The sequence below is a fragment of the Hyperoodon ampullatus genome (assembly GCF_949752795.1).
Source record: "Hyperoodon ampullatus genome assembly, chromosome: 3".
Lineage (NCBI taxonomy): Eukaryota > Metazoa > Chordata > Mammalia > Artiodactyla > Ziphiidae > Hyperoodon > Hyperoodon ampullatus.
In genome coordinates, this window is record NC_136916.1 from 29,732,358 (window position 1) to 29,752,127 (window position 19,770).

The 19,770-nt window shown below is 38.4% G+C and overlaps 1 protein-coding gene across 10 annotated transcripts in view; it reads right to left on the reverse strand.

Annotated features, from left to right (window-relative positions):
- Window positions 1-19,770, reverse strand: part of ZMYND11 (zinc finger MYND-type containing 11) — a gene marked incomplete at its 5' end in the record, with an annotated part of 74,269 nt that overhangs the window by 14,130 nt on the left and 40,369 nt on the right. For 4 of the 10 annotated variants that reach the window (XM_079700973.1, XM_079700972.1, XM_079700969.1 and 1 more), the window contains 6 exons: window positions 2,000-2,118; window positions 3,218-3,295; window positions 4,441-4,496; window positions 5,046-5,133; window positions 6,826-6,918; window positions 7,387-7,464. In XM_079700973.1, coding sequence (XP_079557099.1) covers window positions 2,000-2,118; window positions 3,218-3,295; window positions 4,441-4,496; window positions 5,046-5,133; window positions 6,826-6,918; window positions 7,387-7,464 — 512 coding nt within the window. The remainder of the gene's footprint in view (window positions 1-1,999; window positions 2,119-3,217; window positions 3,296-4,440; window positions 4,497-5,045; window positions 5,134-6,825; window positions 6,919-7,386; window positions 7,465-19,770) is intronic. The other 6 variants (XM_079700974.1, XM_079700970.1, XM_079700976.1 and 3 more) reach the window with 4 other exon arrangements.

A 19,770-nucleotide genomic window follows, 5' to 3' on the forward strand; every position in this document is an offset into this window, starting at 1 on the left:
CTTCTTTTCCTCTGACAGGCAGAACCCTGCATACCCTATGAAAACCCTGCCTGTACTTACCAGGACCACAGGCATCTGCTCCCTGAACATTACAACCTGCTCAGGGTTCAGGGTCTAGGGAGGGAGCAGCATGTTCTGGTGTGAGCATACAGAGGGACTAGTCCAAAATCATTTATTTGCTGAAATTTTTTTCTCCCACCTAAGTGTAGAGACATGATAAAATGGCTAAAGAATATTTATTGTATTTATTCATGGTGATCTCTGCATAACAATGTGGTATTTAATACCACTGAATGGCACCCTAAAAAATGTTTACAATAGTTTTTAAAAAGTATTTATTAATGAAAAAATGAAAATGTATTTATTAATGAAATGAAAAATGAAAAAAGTATTTATTAATGAAAACTTCCCACCAGGGAAGCCCTAGAGTATCATTTTTAAGGTATGTCCCCATCATTCACTTGAAATATCTTGCTGGTATATTGTAACCAGGAAAAGCAAATGAAAAAGATTCATAGTAGGGCTTCCCTGGTGGCGCAGTGGTTGAGAGTCTGCCTGCCGATGCAGGGGACGCGGGTTCGTGCCCCGGTCCGGGAAGATCCCACATGCCGCGGAGCAGCTGGGCCCGTGAGCCATGGCCGCTGAGCCTGCGCGTCCAGAGCCTGTGCTCCGCAACGGGAGAGGCCACAACAGTGAGAAGCCCGCGTACCGCAAAAAAGAAAAAGATTCATAGTAAAACTGTATTTATAGTAAAATTGTAGATCTTTTATTTTCTAAAATAAAGTCCTCAGAGTCCCATCTGTCCATAATTTTTTTAGATAAAATCTTCCAAGAAATAAGAAGTCTGGGGGAAAAAGACTCTGGAAATGTAATTTTCTGTTTTAATTCCCTCTTCAGATGACAAACTTACTCTAAGGACCCAAGTAAATCAGCTCAAATATTCTTTTAAAATATTTTCTGCACAGTATATACTGAATGATATAAAACAAACTCACTCATATTATTAATAAAATACCACTCACGGCTGAAGATACTATAAAGTTGTTTTAAAATTAGTGAAAAAAGAAAATATAGGAAAATTCTGATTATCAGATTGTTCTCATCTAGTAGTATGGTTTTTAAAAATAACTGAATTCTTCATTTTTCTAAATTAACTGTTTATTTAATGAAATTAAAAAAACTAAGTCAAATTTTTCCCTCATGTACATTCTTAGATCATAACATCAACACTCTCCTGTACTCCTGAGTTGATTATTTTTGTCTATGGCTTTGACAGAACATTGAAAGTACGGTTGAAACTACCGTAATGATATTACAATTCTATGCAATGAACACATCCTGAGAAGCCTTCCACTTAACTCCTAATACGGATTCAATCCCACCATTAACACGCTTCTGAACCCAACAGTGTCAACTACTGAAACTGTCCTGTTTAGTAACCATTATCTGAAATACACTTAGAAATACCATGTATAGAAAGCACTGTTAGGTGCCCAGTCAAGTTATGTGCTGATTTGTTTTTTAATTTAAAATACACTTCAGAGCTTCCCTGGTGGCACAGTGGTTAAGAATCCACCTGCCAACGCAGGGGACACGGGCTCGAGCCCTGGTCTGGGAAGATCCCACATGCTGCGGAGCAACTGAGCCCGTGCACCATAACTACTGAGCCCGCATGCCACAACTACTGAGCCCGTGAGCCACAACTACTGAAGCCCACACGCCTAGAGCCTGTGCTCTGCAACGAGAAGCCACCGCAGTGAGAAGCCCATGCACCGAAACAAAGAGTAGCCCCCACTCTCTGCAACTAGAGAAAGCCCGCATGCAGCAACAAAGACCCAATGCAGCCAAAAATAAATAAATACAATAAATTTATAAAAAAATAAAATGAAACACAGTTCCCACAGTTTCTAATGGCAAAGCCCACAAAGCACTGGTAAAGCAGGACTGGGCACCCCTCACGACTCCTGGAGGCCCAAGGGTGATGGCTGCACATGATTACCTCTGGTGGTGGTGACCGAAGAAGCGGACGTCAACCTGATTGTCCTCTTTCTGCATGACTTTGGCCGGCCAGAATCCAAAACCTTTCATTTTAGCCCAAACCAGTTCATGATTAGGTATCTGGAAATAAAATGTTTTACCTTGTCATACTACTTTTAAAGTATTAAATACAAGAATATCATTGGGCTTCCCTGGTGGCGCAGTGGTTGAGAGTCTGCCTGCCGAGGCAGGGGACACGGGTTCATGCCCCGGTCCGGGAAGATCCCACATGCCGCAGAGCGGCTGGGCCCGTGGGCCATGGCCGCTGAGCCTGCGCGTCCGGAGCCTGTGCTCCGCAACGGGAGAGGCCACAGCAGTGAGAGGCCCGCGTACCGCCAAAAAAAAAAAAAAAAAAAAAAAGAATATCATTAATAGTGAACTACTCAGTCAAGCATAATCCATTATTTTGAAAATATTTTTTTTTCTAACTCCTAAGCACACAGAACTTACCCGCACCCCAGGATTGACTGATTTTGCCTCTAAGAAAAACACCAAAAAAATTAAAATTTGCATAAGCAATGTGGACCTTCATTTCGCAGAAAAGACAGTAAAAAGAATCTCTTTATAGCCTGTGGCATCTGGAATGAAGCCAACAGTGTAACAGTGGCAAACAGAACACCCTAACTTTGCTTCATGAAATACAGTCCAACCCTGGGAGCCTATAAGAAATGGGAGAATTTTAGGCCCTCCTCCCGATCTATCAAGTCGGAGATGCAAATTTTAATGAGACCCTCAAGTGACTGAGGAGCACATTAATGTCTTGGAGAGTAGGGGCTCTCAGGCAGGCTCTTACACCATGGCCAGGGGTGGGCGACTGCCCCTAGAACACTCCTTGAAATCATGCCATTTTAGGGGAAATCACACAGGTATAAGTATATATAAAGAATTAGATTTCTTGTGAGAGAATGAGAAGAAAAGCAAATTTTTACTTTATGTATTAAGGGATTCAATGTTTATTCCTACTCTTGAGGATCCTCATCTTAAAGTCAGAAATGGATACTGATCCCAAGTTGTTTTCCCCATGTTTCAGTTTTTATACTCATTAAAACCATACATACTATGACAGAAAGAAAAATATTTAGAAGGATTATAATCTTCAAGCAAATTGGAAATAAACTTCCTTAGAGTAAGACATCAGACACTTAAGAGGTTAAAAAAAAAATCTCAAAATTTTACATACACAAGGATAGCAGAACCAATTGTCAGGACGAGCATTTGATAAATAGAAGCAATTCTTGCAAAGTTGTAATTCATCCAGCTGAAAAAGAAAATCAACTATTTAGCCTACATAAAATACACACATGCATAAAACTATATAAAATAGATCCATGCAAATTAACATTCTCTTTCATGTATACAGTCTCCAGTTTTGTTCCTTAGGCTTAAAATTCTAATTTTCCAATGAATAATACCAGAAGAGCCTGCCACTTTCTTCTTGGAACCTCCCGAAGGTCCCAGATTGCACTTGGAATAGAGGACAGATTCCTTAGGGGGCCACTGCATCTGACCTCTGCTTCCCCAGCCTCACTGACACCTTTCCAGTTCAGCACTCAGATTAAAGGCTATTTCCCCAGAAATGTCTCTTGATCTACCCATATAAAATATCCACTACCAATAAAAGCAGTCCCTACTTTGCCTCATTCTCTTAGTGTTATTTTCTTTCATAACATTTTTTTGTAACTTGTAAAGAAACCTATTTTGTCTGTCCTTTTCTTGAGTCTCCCTCTTCAGAATACAACTGTATGAGCAGGAAGCCAGCATCCTGATCCCCATTTTATTCCTCCTAACAGAGCACATAGTAGACACTCAATAAACATGTTTAACGAATTTTTAAAAAGTCATATTTGAAATGGAATCAAGAAACAAAACTTTTTATATAAATTGAGACACTTTTGCAAAGATAGTATGGTTATAGATGAGTGTTTCAAATAAGAGAGACCACCCAAAAAATCCTTCCCTAAATATATATTTCATTTATTGTATAAATATGAATGCTGTTGTTTGGATGCTTTTTTGCCTGTATAGTGTAGTTAAGAACTCAAATTTGAACCTTTCATTCACAGAGGGTAATGTTTATTGAGTGCCTGCCCAGTGCAGCACATTTACATGTAGTTATATAACTAATACTCTTTAGGGTAGTTAAAGAGGAGAAAACAAAGTTTCCTTTTCTTCTAACTAGTAGAAGTTACTTAGTAACTAAATCTAACTCCCAGGATTTCTCTGAAAATAGTTCTGCCAGAATTCTTCCCCCTCTGTTTGTGTTATTTCCCATGTATGTCATACATGGAAATAAAATTATATTTAAAGAAAATGGCAAAATTAAAATGTACATATCAGAGTGGAATTCTGAAATAGATTAATGTGGAATATAGCAAGAGTTTAGTTATTAGGCATGGATAGTACCTCATGACATGTGTCTTTATAGAGCATCCTTGCTATGTCAGCTTGCTCACTGTCTGCTGTAATTAAAGACAGGTATCTATTACCAATGATCTAGAAACACAAGACTATCAAAATTAATACAGCCATTTAAATTTTCTTTCATTTTTAACAAAAGTGGACACATACCATTTAAAACAAAAACGTATATTTAAAATAAAATTAAGGCAGTAAAAGAAAATGCTATCAGCAGCTTTAATTTTATATCCAATATAACATAATACTCTAGGTACAGAGGGACCTCTTTCATTACTTTTGAATGAGGGGATATTAATGTGGAAAATCAAAAGTAATCAAAGTGCTTATAAAAAGCCTTTCAACTAAGTTTATATATAAAACTATGAATATTATTTAGTGTAACTAGAGTTCTGCTTTTGGCCAGTCAATTCTATAAGCTATAACTGCATTACCAAATATTTTTAAGTTTAAACCCTAACATTATTACTTACTTACAGACCATTCAGGTATTGTTTTAATGTAATATTTTATAAAAGATATTTCTCGACATGGAATGTAAATGGTATGGATTTAAAAAACTACACAAAAGAAAAAACCAAAAAATATTCAACCTCCATAGAAAATCACTGTGTTGTGGAGAAGCAACTGAGCATCAGCTTTGAACTCTTCGTAACTTCGGTACTTCCCTTCGTTCACTTTCTGCAGAGGGAAAACAACAAAATGGCAAAGGGTTAATGGTGAAAACACCTGTCGGCATTACAGCGTTAGAGTGTAGGAAACAGGCGGATTTTCCAGAATGGCATTACGACTACTCCTGTGTCCCATGGTACTGACAGAATGTACGTAAAAGAAACCCACAACTCCGTCTGCAATTAGACTATTACAGGATGGTGAAGTGTGCAGAGCCCACATCCTGCAGCCACGTTGTCCCCAATATTTATTTACTAGTATGAACTCTGCAGCGTGAACACCTCATTCTGTAATAACAAAAGCTGCTGCTAACCACTGTAAATAACGAAAGCTTTGGTCAGTGGGGTTGATGAGACCCTAACTACATATCTACTATTTTTATAACTCAGGAGAATAAAAATTGAAAGAGGAAAGAGCTGTTAGCCTCTGTGACAGTTTACCGTTATCACAAAGAAGATACGGTATAATTCTGAATTGGGATTAGGTGCTGATGTATGAACAATTTTAAAGTCCTAGGAGGTCCTCTATGCACCAAGGCAAATGATGGTTCTGTCTGGCATCAAGGGTCACAGGGCTCTTTTACGAATATTGATATCTGAACTCCACCCTGAACTTCTCATGGCCTTGGGCTCGCAGGTGCTCAGGCCTTGGCATTGTGCAGCGCTCCCAGGCTACCTGCCTATACCCAGGTGGGGACAACCGCACCCCGCAGTCCCCAAGCACCATCATAGCTTGTATTTTGGTCTGGACTGTAAGCTCCTGAAAGCATGAAAATCATGTCTTCTTCTTCATTTTCTTTATGGTGCTTCTGCTCAAGGTCAGCACTTGCTAACAAGGCACCATCAGCCCAGCCAGTGTGCTCCATGGACCCAACAGGATCAGACTGCAGAACGTGGGGAGGGGCCACACAGGGAGAGGGCAGGGAGGGCAGCTGAGTTCTTCATTGTTCTCAGAGGCTCAGAGTCAGGAGAAGAGGCTATGCCTGAAGCCACACAATCTAGGGGTAGGAGGTAAAATTTAAATTGCTTGTTTTTATGAACAACCTTCATTTATCCCTTTCTTCCACTGAAATAATACACCTTCATTCTTCCTCAGCTATTAAGCAGATTAAGAAATGATAAGATGATTTTAAATTATTCCTATGGTCTCCCTATTATGGCCAACCATAAGATTTTAAAACTTCAAAACGATACATAGGTACAGAATTAATAAATCTGCAAAGCTAACTGGAAACAGGTCAAAGTGTTCATTGGATTTTACTGCAATTTGTAATTAAATATTAACAAACCCATTAATGATCCTCAGCTAGAGTAGGTAAAAATAAGAACTTCATTAAAGAAGGATAAAGTTTTCTAGTTAAAACTTTGTTTTGTTCAAGTGCATGTCATTGTGTTTCCCAAGATCCTAGATCAGTTAGTTCTATGTTCTAATCTTCCCTTGAGAGAAACTCCTAAGTACTGCTTCTAAAACTAGGAAACCACATCCACATGTTAATTACATCTGGAACATTACACTGACCAGGCTACAATACATTTTCTTTAAGCAGCAAGTGTCAAGAATCAACAGGCTGCTGAAAACCAAGCCTCTTAAAAGATGACCCCTAAAGAGCACTAGAGGGAGTGCATGCCATTCACAAGGGCAGCTGCTCAGGCAGGAGGGCGGCAGGTGCACGACCAGGGCTGTGCTGTCAGGGAGCTTTACCTCCTGAATGGCAGGGACGTCGACCGCCGAGTGCACCAGCCGCCGGTACATGGGGTGTTTGTTGTCCTTCCCCTTTTTATTAAGGTCAATAGCCTGAAAGGTCATGAGACACATCAGTTTAAACGTGGCTAGAGAGAGGGGTAAAACATCAATTTCTAAACAACAAGTACTTTAGAACTTAATGAAAAATGTACATGCACCATAGTTTAATGTGGCATTCCTTAAGGTTTGAATAGAAAGAACAGTTATTTTGGAAAATTCAATTTCATTTTAAACACTAATTATCAATGAAAATGTTCATTCTGATAAATGGAATTTTAAAATATAAATGTTTCTAATCTAATACAGCTAAAGAAATGCCTGAGTTGAAAACAAAGACAAAACAAATTTAAAAGCCTTTTATAGAACTATTTACTGCACAAAAGAAACGGGACAGCAGTGGTTTCCACCCCTCATACTGCTCTATGCATATTTGTTTCTTGTCAGTCACTAACTTTTAAGGAGTAAGCCAGAGTGAAATATATTCTGGGCGATTCTGAGAGCCCCCCTTACAGGACTCACCCTCTCCTTCATGCGGGAGACGATGAACCTCAGGTACGTACTCATCTCCTGCTTGTTCGTATTTTTCTTCTTGATGCTCTGTTAAAGATAGAAAAGGCCAAGATAAAATCTGATCATTTATAAGTCTATATTCTTGTAAAAGATGTCTCTCATATAAAAGATAATAGTATGCGATGATTTTCTTAAAATATGTACTATTTCCAACATTATCTGATGCCGAAAAATCTTCAAAATTTGCATACCAAAAACAGCATTTAACAAGGTAGGAATCGGAAAATATTATACTGTCCTTGACATAATAACTTAGAGAACTATGCATTTTTTTCTTTTCTTGATGTTTAAAACTTCAACCAATTTTCAGATGAAAAGAAATAATAACAATAACAATAATGATATAATAATGATATAATGTAGAATCGCTTATTTTATTTAAAAAAATCAGTGGCTGAAATCCTTTAGGGAATATTTGAAAATAGCAATATTGAATGGTGAATTTCAACATAACATTATTCTCTGTTAAAAAGATTATTAAATGTCTGTGTCACAAAGGAATTACATACACTGCAGCACACACATCTACATAACTATTCTAAAGTGTCACGGATCTCTTCAGTAATAACTCCAATTTCTGTTAGTCTTGCCTAAAAGCTAATTAGCTTCCTTCATTTATCTCTCAGAAAATTTAACTTTACATGAAGAAAAAAAGACAGGATTTTTTAACTTTTATGTCATTTCTAGACAGCTAGGAAACAAGGACCAATGTTCCCGTTTCCCTTGTCAAGGTTAATATACCATGACAGACACTGGACCATAAGTAGACTGCACCGCAGAGGACTGAGTAGGTTTGGGCCACTATTTAATAGACGCTGTAACTTTTTCAGGCTGCTACATTGTGAGTCTCTACCCAGTGGTATTGTTACTTACTCCCAAAAGAATTTTATACGCAGGAAGTCATCTCAATATGCTAAGTACAATGGAAGAAGGAGCAAAAATTTCTCATGTAAATGAGGAACCTTAGCTATGGCTTAAGCAAACTGATTATACATACACAACATTAAAATATCTGCACAAAAAGTGGAAAACTGCTTTCTGAGCTGGAGACTTACTTTCATACACTTCATGTTTGACATGATCCCCTCCCTTCCTCCTCACCTGGATTCTTTGGCAATGCAGTCACTGCTCTCCTTACTCAGCTTTATTCTATGACCTGTGCAGTTTTATTATGGAGCAGTTTTTCTCAACCCCGGCCATACCTCAGATACACTGGTGGACTCCCATAAAATGCAGCTGGACTCCACCCCTGAGCATCTGAATTGGAATTTCTAAGGGAAAGTTCGTTCATTTACTGTTAATTCCTCAGGTGGTTGTGACATCTGGCGAAGACCAAGTACCAATGGTGTAGATGTGGAGTTTAAAATGCAATGACATTTCCTGAACCCCAGGTTTCATAATCTCTGGGGAAAGGGACTTTGATGTAGCTTGTAAATTCTCATTTTAAACAAAATCCCCAGTGAGTCCCAGGCACACAAACACATGAGAACTATTAACTGCTCCCTCCTGTAAGCCAGAGTAAAACAGTGGATCTGAAACACAATCAGCTATCAATGCTTTTGCGTAAACATTCTTGCTAGCATGGCCATCCCTCCAAGCACTGCTTTCTATACTAAACAGCTTGATGAGCTGTTGGATATAGGGAAGAAAGGGTAAGAAGGCCAAGAAGGCTTTTTCCTCACCTCTTGGGAAACCTATATTCCCTTAAAAAGAGAGGAGAATAAAAACAAATGCTTCCAGGGAGTTTCCTGGTGGCCTAATGGTTGGGGTTCCGGGCTTTCACTGCCGTGGCCCGGATTCAATCCGTGGTTGGGGAACTGAGATCCTGCAAGCCGCATGGCATGGCCAAAAACAAACAGACAAAAAAACGAAATGCTTCCAACTACATGCTCTATCATGCCAACTCTGAAATATTTTGGGAGCACTACTAACACTGCAGACTCCAAATATTGTTCTGATCATTAAATCATACAACTGTGTATAAATTCAGGTATAACATCAATCTACATCAGATTAGAAGTCTTGTAATACTATCTGTGGGGTCATGGTTCTTTTAATAGGTAAAATATTATTCAGGTGAAATATACAACCAGCACTGTATGTAGTGCTGAAATATTACTTTAATGCTCACTAAAAATGGTGCCAAACTAAGCAGGGTGGGAACACTCTACTCTCTGGGTCTCCCATTGAATACCTCGAGCTCAACCAGGCAATGAGTGCTCTTGAAGCCGATGTCCACTAGTGCTGGGATGTCTGTAGTCACTTGACAGGCGACGGCGGGGATGGGTGCTCACTGCATCCCCTGCAACATGGCTGCCCTGTCTCCAGGGCTGCTGTGTATTCTACACATGCACAGGAATATATTTTTCTCATTTCTGCACTCTCAACATCAACCTATGAAGTACTTCACTGTTAGTTAGAATCCAACTCCTTTTGGTTTTAGAGCCTTAGAAAAAGCAATTCAGTGTTTCTCTGTAGGTGAAATTTATGAAGTGCTAGAATCAGAATATCTCTACAGGCATACCTCGTTTTATTGCACTTTGCAGATACTGTGTTTTTTACAAACTAAAGGTTTGTGGCAACCCTGCATTGAGCAAGTCTATCGGTGCCCTTTTTCTGACAGCATTCGCTCACTTAGTGTCACTAGGTCACATGTAGTAATTCTCATAGTATTTCAGACTTTTTCAATATTACTATATTATTGTATTTGTTACGGTGATCATTGATCAATGATCTTTGATGTTACTATTGCGAAATAATTATGACTCGCTGAAGGCTCAGACGATGGCTAGCATTTTTTAGCGATGAAGTACTTTTTAATTAAGGTATGTACCTTTTTTGACATAATGCTATTGCATACTTACTAGTTTAAACATAACTTCTATGTACATCCAGAAACCAACTAGTTTGTGCAACTAACTTGATTGTGATACTTGCTTTACCGTTGTGGTCTGGAACCAAATCTGCAATACCTCCGAGGTATGCCTGTATAGCTAAAATATCCTAACCAACTGGTTCTTTCCTTGAAACAAAAAATATTGAAACTTTTTGAAACAGTAGGGAAAACCCTATTTTACTTTGCTTAAGTTTAGGTAACTGTGCATTACATTGTTCATGTAATTCCCCTGTTTAAATGAAGGTCTATTTTCAGTTCCTGTTTCCTTTCCATAGAGAATCTACAAAATACATGGGTATTACATGCTCTCAGAATGCTTTTACTTTGGTTTCACCTGTTTAAACATTTTTAGATTAATTGCTAATTTAGAATAACCATGTGCAGCAACATTTCTTTCTGGGAAGACTCCAAATGTAGAGAATTCAGGCCGAGGGCCTTAATTTTACAAAACTATAATAAATGATAAATTAGAGGATAAAAATCTGATTTTGTATCATGTTTAAATTTGCTTAGAGTAAGGTGCTAGAGTATCTCTCCTCTTCAGTGTGCAGTTGAAAGTGGTGATATATGCTTAGAAAAGTGACTATATTTCAGCAAAATGTAAAAGGAAACAAGGGGGATGGATGACTTTCTGTGGCTAAATGGATGTGACCCACCCCCACCCTTCATAGCTCCAACTCTGGCAAAATATTACTACCTAGAAAGTCCCCTACACATTTTATAAAGTGCCACCCAGATTTAGGCATCCCACTTCAGTGCTGATCACCTCTGTCTGTGCATTAGAACCGCCTGGGAAAGCCTTTAAAAAAACACCAATGTCCATTTATACAAAGTTCTGGAACAGGAACAACTTATCTGATGGACACTAATGACAGTGACGCCCATCTGGTATGGGGTGGGATTCAATGGTCATGTCGGTGGGACTTGGGTGCACAGCTATGTGTGCATTTGTCTATTTCTCAAGTGGCATATTCAAGACTTGTGCAAATCACTGCAATGTAAATTTTACCTCCAAGGAAAAAGCCACCACTGTCTAGGTGCCACCCAGAGATGGTGCTGACACTGGTTTACAGAGGAGCCTGGGCACTGGCAGTCCTAACACCCCAGGTATTTCTCACAGGCAGTCCTGACTGAGAACCACTGCACAGCAATATAAGAGAGGCTGTTTCCTTACACAAACACATGCAGTGGCCCAACTCACCTCTGCTGCTGTCCCGAGAAGAGTCAAGAGGCAGAGCTGCAAAGCTGGCTTCTAAAGTGACACCAGATCTAGAAGCCTCTCTGTCTACTTGCTCACACTAACAGAAAGGCACCTCTCTCACGTTTCAACTATTTGTTGGTTCTCTTCAGTTAACGTATTAGAAACTTCAATCATTATGGCTGTATAGGAGTCACCAAAAGAAGTTTCCTATCCAAGGATGATTATTTTTTTGAAAGCCTCTATGTTACTTGTTTATTTTAATTTTTTTACTTGCTGCCCAATACATCTTTTCTGGTGACAGATATGGGATTCTACTGAAGATGTAGGGCAAGAACTGAAGTGCGTGTGAACCCTCCAGTTGGTAAGTGTAGCCAGGAGGCTGGGGGAGCCCACTTCCCACACATGCGGGCTGAGGCACTTGCTCAGAGAAGAGAAGCAAACAAAAGAGAAGACCCTGAACAGATGCAAAATCTCTTCCAACAATTTGTAGGGACGAAGCACTTGTTATAAGATGCTTTCACAGTTGCTGAACTTGTGGGCTTTCTTTTTAATACTTTCTGGTTATGATTTAGAGAGTTGGTATTTCACAAAGGAAATCAACAGAGCACACAGCTCTGTCCAGGGCTGCACCCTAAGACTTCTAAGGATATCTTAGGTAGCATGTTGTGAGCTGCCTTATGTGACAGTCACAGCAGAGTTAGTGCCTGTCGGCCAAACCAGGACATTGGCGTGGCTTGAAAAAAGCCACTATAAGAGAAATGAAAGAGGTAGCTTCTAAGGTAAACACCATTCTGCTTGTAACATAACAAAGCAGATAGCTCTTGACAACAAGGTAAGAAAAACAGAAAAATAGTGCTGTATAAAATCTGCAGATTATTTCAGATCCAATTCTTTCTCAGACTTTGAAGACCTCAGAACTCCTCAGTAAAGGCCTTTTTGTAACAGCTCAGGATCCACCAGAGTGAAGCCCAGTAAGTTTTGGTAACTGCCCATATCACCTGGCAGCATACAGGAGTGACTTTGGTCAATATCTACAAATAATAAAGAGCGAAACTTCCTATTACATGCCCAATGGTTGCTGCAACCATTGTTAGACGACAGAAATCACATGGCCGAAGCTGTGTTACAAAGGTGGATAAGACATCCACTAACCTAAGATGCACTTAAGTATATTACAGATAACCGAGGGGCTGCTTCCCTTTAAGGGAAAAATAATAGAAAATCTTGAATATCTTCTTGAGTAAGGAATTCTTAAGCTAGTTACAATAATTGCTGGATTATAGCAAATCAAATGAGTCTAGGTAGATACCACAAGACAAAACATGAATAAAGTAATTCAGCCATGCTCAGTGCCTTACAGTGTTTTCTGGCTGGAAGCAGGTAGGAACAAGTTTTGATCCTGTCAAGGTTTATCCACAGCTGATTATTGATAATGATGCCCAAGCACCATTATTTGAAGGAACATTCAGGACTGAATGGTCTGGAATTTTCAATGTGCCCTAGAAACACAGGGCACTTCAGTTGTAGAAACATATTTTAGCAGAGAATTAACTTCTGGAAATACCACTTCTATACACCAAGTATCCAAAAGAAAAAAAGAAGTGTAAAATCAGAAATCCAGGGGTCTTTTCCTTAGATAATATATTTGTGCTGCTCACGTCGCCAAATCCAAGCTCCCAAGTCTGTTATTAACAAGGGCTTCCCACTTTCTTGGGGATTCCCAACACCCAAAATGTTCTTCCCACAGCAGGCTGGACCAGAGGGAGGCAAACTTCTGTGAAGGGCCAGACGGTAACTATTTTAGGCTTTGAGGACATTCAGTTGGTGGCTGTCTCAACTACTTAGCCCTGCTATTGTGGTGAGAAGACAGCTATAAATAATGCATGCGTTCCATGAGCAGGGCTGTGTTCCAATAAAAGTAAATACTGAAATTTTAACTTCTTATAATTTTCACAGGTCACAAAATATTATTTCTCTCTTTCTTCAACCATTTAAAAGTATAAAACCCACCCTCAGCTCACGAGCAGTACAAAAACAGGTGGTGGGCTTGATTTGGCCCATGGGTCGTAGTTTGCCAACCCCTGGACTATAAGTTCTATAATAGCAGGGTCCATGATGGTCTAGTTCAGTGTTCTTTTGCCAACGCATCGTACAGTATCTGTCAAATAGTAAATACTCAATAAATACTAGTTGAATTGAACTAATGGCAGTCATTACTAACCAACTTCATTGCCTACTAGAAAAAAACATTCCATGTAGTTGAACTCAACAAGATCCTTCCAAAATGTGAAATATTTATTCACACCCAAGCTGTGTTAGCACATTCAAGCCACTATAAACCATTTTGTTAATGTTTGTCACTGTCAGATGACACCTAAATAGGGCTGATGTCCTCTAACAATCAGAGGCTCACTTGATGTTAGTGAGCGTGCAGGAAAGCTCGTGAGCCTCAACCCCAAGGATGTGTTCTAAACAAGCACATCCAGTGATTCTGCTACAGATGGCCTCTGGGGCTTATTGGAGAAACACTAGTCTGCATATAAATTACCTATATTGTCAGAGGAACCGGGAAGCTCCAAGCTCTCCTCCATAACTATCTGTAATCACAGAATAGAAATGAATCCCAATGAATTTTAGCTGCACACAAATTGCCTATGTTAAGAAACTCAGGGGCTCTGCAATATTCTCTATAACCACTTGTAATGCTGGAATACAAAGGAATCAAAGCATTTATAAGAAACCCAATATTTGAGATTTTAACAGTAGGGCTGGTCTGGTGGGAGTGGCCCCAAGCCCTACTATTTCTCCTCTGTACCACTGGGACCCCAGCAGCCCCTCAATGACAATCACTTTCTAGCACAGTCTTCTAAAAATATACCAATGTTCAGTCTTGTTCAACCCCAGTACTGACACACTGAAATTAACTCTCCTCTACAAGAGCAGAAGAACAGAACACCACACCTGCTGCCAGCACCAGCGTAGGAACTTGGTTAAACACTTCTGCATTCGGAGTGCATGACTCCCTATAGCTCCATCCTACATCTCCCACAGCCAGTCCAGCAACAATCATCTGCACTTGAGTTTCCGGCACTAGTATTTTTGGGTTTTTTTTTTAAACTTAAGTTAAAGAAACTTAAGGTTAAAAATCTCCGCTAGGCTGTCATAAATATGCCTTCTTACTCATAGGTAAAAGTTGAACTTGGAGGATAATTCAAACCACAAAGAATATCTTGAGGTGGATTCTTGGAGTGTGTTGGCAAACATGACTCTACTCTCAGGCACTCCCTACTTGAGAAGTTGCTCCTACAGAATCACTAATGCACAGGGTTTCCAGACTTCTTCATAGAGATTTACAGAACAGCACTGAATGCCACTTCAGCTGTGTCTATATTTATTAATTTTAACAGAGTCAACTCTTTGCTCTGTGATTGAGGTTTGGAGGTTTTGACTAAGTTCAGATGATATAATCAGCTTTGTATCTGCCTGTCTAGGGTGATTTACCAACTATTAAAGTATAGTCTCAAATTAATTCCACAAGTCACACAACTCACTGGTATTGTGAAAACATGGAGAATTTCTATATCCACTACATCCACATAGAAATTGCTATAATACTAGCTATAGAGAGAAGGGTGTTACGTTATTCTTGTTATGTCAGGAATTTTATTATTCAAGATTAAATTTACTTTTGGACATAACTTTAAGTTCTTCTCTAGCATGTTACAGGGATTTAAGAATAGGAAAGGGACATTTGCAAGTTTATGGAACACAGGTTGTGTCTACTTGTTCCTTCCATCTTCTACCAACACTAGTCTTTAAAGAAAGAACAAGATCCAAAAGGCAGAGGGAGGACGGATTCTTCAATGGAGTAAACCTTTCCATTCTCTCTTCTGAAAATCACTTGTCTCTGTTTTGGGGTCACGGAACAAGTATCATATGTTCTCTGCTTAATGAGGCTGACAACCAGCCAACATTACACTACCTAACTCCCCACTCCTTCCCCTACCTCCCCACTCCTACCTCTCCACCCCTTTCTCTCCGGCCTCATCACCTGCAGAGACAGTAAAAGGAAATTGTGTGCACTTTGTACATCTTTTCAGTACATCAATACTGGAAACACTAAATGAGCTTTCTATTTATCTAGATTAAGTTGTAAGCATCTTGATGTAGGAACCAGCCCAACTATTAACTCTTTAATCCCTTATAGCTAAAATAAAAGATAAAGTTCTATTAACATTTTTTAAAAGCTACTAAAAAGATACATATCAAGGGCAAAATACACCCCAAACATTTCACACTCACATGCAACCCTTTCTGACTGTAACTTGTTAAATTCATCATGGGGAGGCAATGTGGAAAGTGTGGAGATTTTTTCTTTCTTGCTTGGCTCCAGGTAGTTTTATAAAGAGCTTATATAAAAATACATGAGATTTTACAATTTTATATCCTAGATCCAATTTTAAAAATCCTTTATCAATGTTCCCATTACTTTTTCCTCTAGTAAAGCCCGGAATGAATACCAAAACTGCCTTATAAAGTAATTGGTTCAGACAAAGATCTTCTTAAAAATTAATTTTCTACTCTTGTGAGTATAAAAATAAGACCCCATTGTCTTTAAAAATTGTAAAAAAAAATTTTGATTAATGTTCATTCATAGCTTTTAATACTATGATTGTCTACACTTTTTAAAAACGCTTCTTCTATTTTATTTAAAAATCAAATCTGTACTCCAGAATTGATAATATGTATCTTGAAGGTAAAGGTACTTACTTTCAGGGTCAAAATCGTAATAAACTTCCCACATTAAAAAAGGAAGACTAATCAGAAAGCAAGAATACAGTTTCACAGTAGATACATAGAGTAAAGAATATATGTTTAAAATATTTTCGTTTCGCATTTTGTCCTGTTTCACTCTGAACATTAAATGAGAATTCTCCTTAATTTTGAGATTTAAAAAAAACTATACTGCCTACATACCCAAAAGAATGAAAGATGAATTCAGAAGTAAATTTCTATCTCCAGTTTCAAGAAATAGCTTTCATCATGAGTCACAGTACAAATGACTCAAATATAACTTACCCAGAACTAAGTTAACAGTTACAAGTCAGTATGTACCCATGGTGACCTCCTAAATAGCAACTCAGTCTTGGTTTAGTTTTTAGTTAACAGTTAAATTCCCTTGTTTTCAGTAGCTGTCTAACGAGTATACTATACCCCATATGAAAAAAATATATAGTACCTGGGGATTAACATCCAATCTAAAAGTTAATTTTAAATGCTTTCTATAGACTTCTTTCTGTATATATCTATTAAGTTTCCTGTAAAATAGACATCTTCATTCTAAATATTTTAAGGAGAAGCTGCAGTAGTACGTAGATTTTAGGAATAATTCCTACTAGTGTAGCTCCCTTCCTCGGATCTCTTTAGATGGCCTACTAGTCAAGCATCAGAGAATCAGGCGCTGCAAATTTGGGAGAGCTTTGTGGATTAGATGTAGAACCAAAGTATTCTTAAATAAGTAAAATTCTCCCATATAAATTCTTCTTCATTTTCTTATCTACATTTTCTTGTGTTTCTGTATTTTATTAGTAGGCTAAGTTGCTTCACCATACATTTGTACATTAACACAAATTTTAAAGTTTGTGACCCCTAAACAGAGAAAAATACCAAATGAAACATTTGTGGGCAGATGAGTATTTTATAGTTTTAAAGACATACTGGAATAATATATCCCCTATCCAATACTTTGAATGCTATTTTTTCTTTTGTGACTTAAGTTGATCCCTTCATATATAAGTCGCGACAAGTGCACCATAAAGGGGATGTAAAGTGAACCAAAGATGTTAAGGATATAAATAGTAATACAACATTTTTATATTATAAGACAATTATAAAAGCCTAAGATATGGGTAAGGGAATAAGAGGTACAAACTACAATGCATAAAATAAATAAGCTACAAGGATATTTAGTACAACACAGGAAATACAGCCAATATTTATAATAACTAAATGGAATATAACTTCTAAAAATTGTGAATCACTACGTTGTACACCTGAAACATATAATATGTATGTCAACTATACCTCAATTTAAAAAAAAATAGACATCCCAACTTAAAAAAAAATCTTTGGATGGATTTCACTGGAGCAGCACAGCGGACCAAATATGGAAAAGGAGGCAAGGAGGTCACTGCAGACTTCCCATTCTAGTACTTGCCATGGGAGCACAGTTCAGAGCCCTACATTCTGCTCCCTAACGACAGATTTTAATCCTAACATAAAATGTTCATTCATCTGAATTTGAAAGGAGCAGTAACATGAATCTACAACTCCTTAAAGTTATAAAAACAAAATTCATTTATGTAAGGAACACGAACATATTCAAAGAGGATGGAGGAAATAGGGACCTTTCAAAATACTGTCTCAGAATTGTTAGCCTGGCAAGTGCCAACTATTTTGTTTTGCTAGACAGTTTCCCCTGCAGTTGATCTTCTGATTTTTAGGAAGTACCAGCTTAATAGCAAACACAGCACTGTCAAATACTGTAGCCACTGATCTGTGCACTATACATTACGTTACACCACACTGTAACTTACACAGCCACAATGCAGTGCTTGCTGAACAACCTGCTGTGCGGAGGAGGAGGGGCAGCAGGGCGCAAGCTGGTTTATAACCTTCCTTTAGAATTCTTCCAGGTCGTAACTATGGCTTGATGGGGAGAACAAATGCCAGGCCACTCGTGAGGCTGACATTTTATATCAAAATGTTTCTCTTGGAGTACTACAGGCATTTCGATATGCAGTTATAACACTGCACTGTCTAATACAGTAAGTAGCCATAAGCCACATGTGCCAAACTGAAATCCAGTTCCTGGGTCTCCAAGCCACATTCAAGTATTCAACAGACACATGCCCAGTGGCTCCTACTGGACAGCACAGAGAGAACACTTCCATGCCCATACAAAGATCTACCAGATAGCTATGATCTAAAAAGCAACATGGCGCCAACCTGGGGGGTGGTCTTAGGGTTTCCTGTAAGATGTCACCTTGCCCATGTATTAAAAAACCCAAGTAGATATCATTCAAATAGTACCATGATGTTTACCAGCAGGGTTGGAGGCAAGTGTGCAGTGCGTGCACGCACACACACATACATGTACATGCATAGCTGGACACACACATGCATACACACGTATATGCACACAACTCTGACATGCATACACACATACACATTCACACAGACATGCATTGCATACACGTATGCTCACAGGCACACACGCACACACATAGTCTTGTGCACACACACAGGCCTGCCTTCTGCAACTACAGCATCAAGGAAAAAATGACTTTGTAACCTGCAAACTATATAAATGAAAATGAAGGAACATTAAAATGAGATATCCATTTGGAGCCTATCAAATTGGTAACAAAAAATTGGAGAATACTTTCAATGTCGGTATAAATGGGTATAATCTTCTGGTGATTTTTTTAATCACAAACTGAAATGTGCCTATCCTTTAAGAATTCCACTTCAATGAATTTATTTATCCTGTGAAGGCAATCAAACAGAATTAGGTAGACATATGTAAATTAATTCTCTTTTTAAAAAATAAAATTGACTACATTTTGTTTTGAAGATATATCCTTTAGGCAAATAAAATCTCTAAAGCAATTTTCACTTAAAAGTTATGGTTTTCTCATTTTTTTTCCTGGAAAATTCATGGCTATTTCAGGAATATAAAATTCAAATATATCTAAATATAACAAAATATAAACTGCAGTTTCATACAGAAATAAATTATTATGAGCAGACTGCTCTTCCAGGTGTAAGGGGCGCATGATCCCAGACAGGGTGGTACTGGTGTCCCATCCCCCGCCCACCCTGACAGGTGAGTTTCAGTGCAGTGTTGCTGGTCAGACAGCACATGGAAACAACATAAATGTGCATCAGGGAAGCCCTTTCACACTGTAGAAAAAAGATGTCTGGGACATTGTTGAGGAAGCAAACTGGCTATGATCCAGCAGTGTATGTAAGCCATGAATCCATCCAGTTACACAGATGGATACAGCTGGATGTGCATGTGCACACAGAGAGGTCTGTGAGCACATTCACCTGTGATGCAGTCGCATTTCTGGGAATTTTATTTTTTTGCTTTATCCTCCTCTAAATTATTTGATTTTTTTTTTACAGTAAACTTTTAAAAAAGTAATTTAAAATTCTTTTTTATTTTCAATTA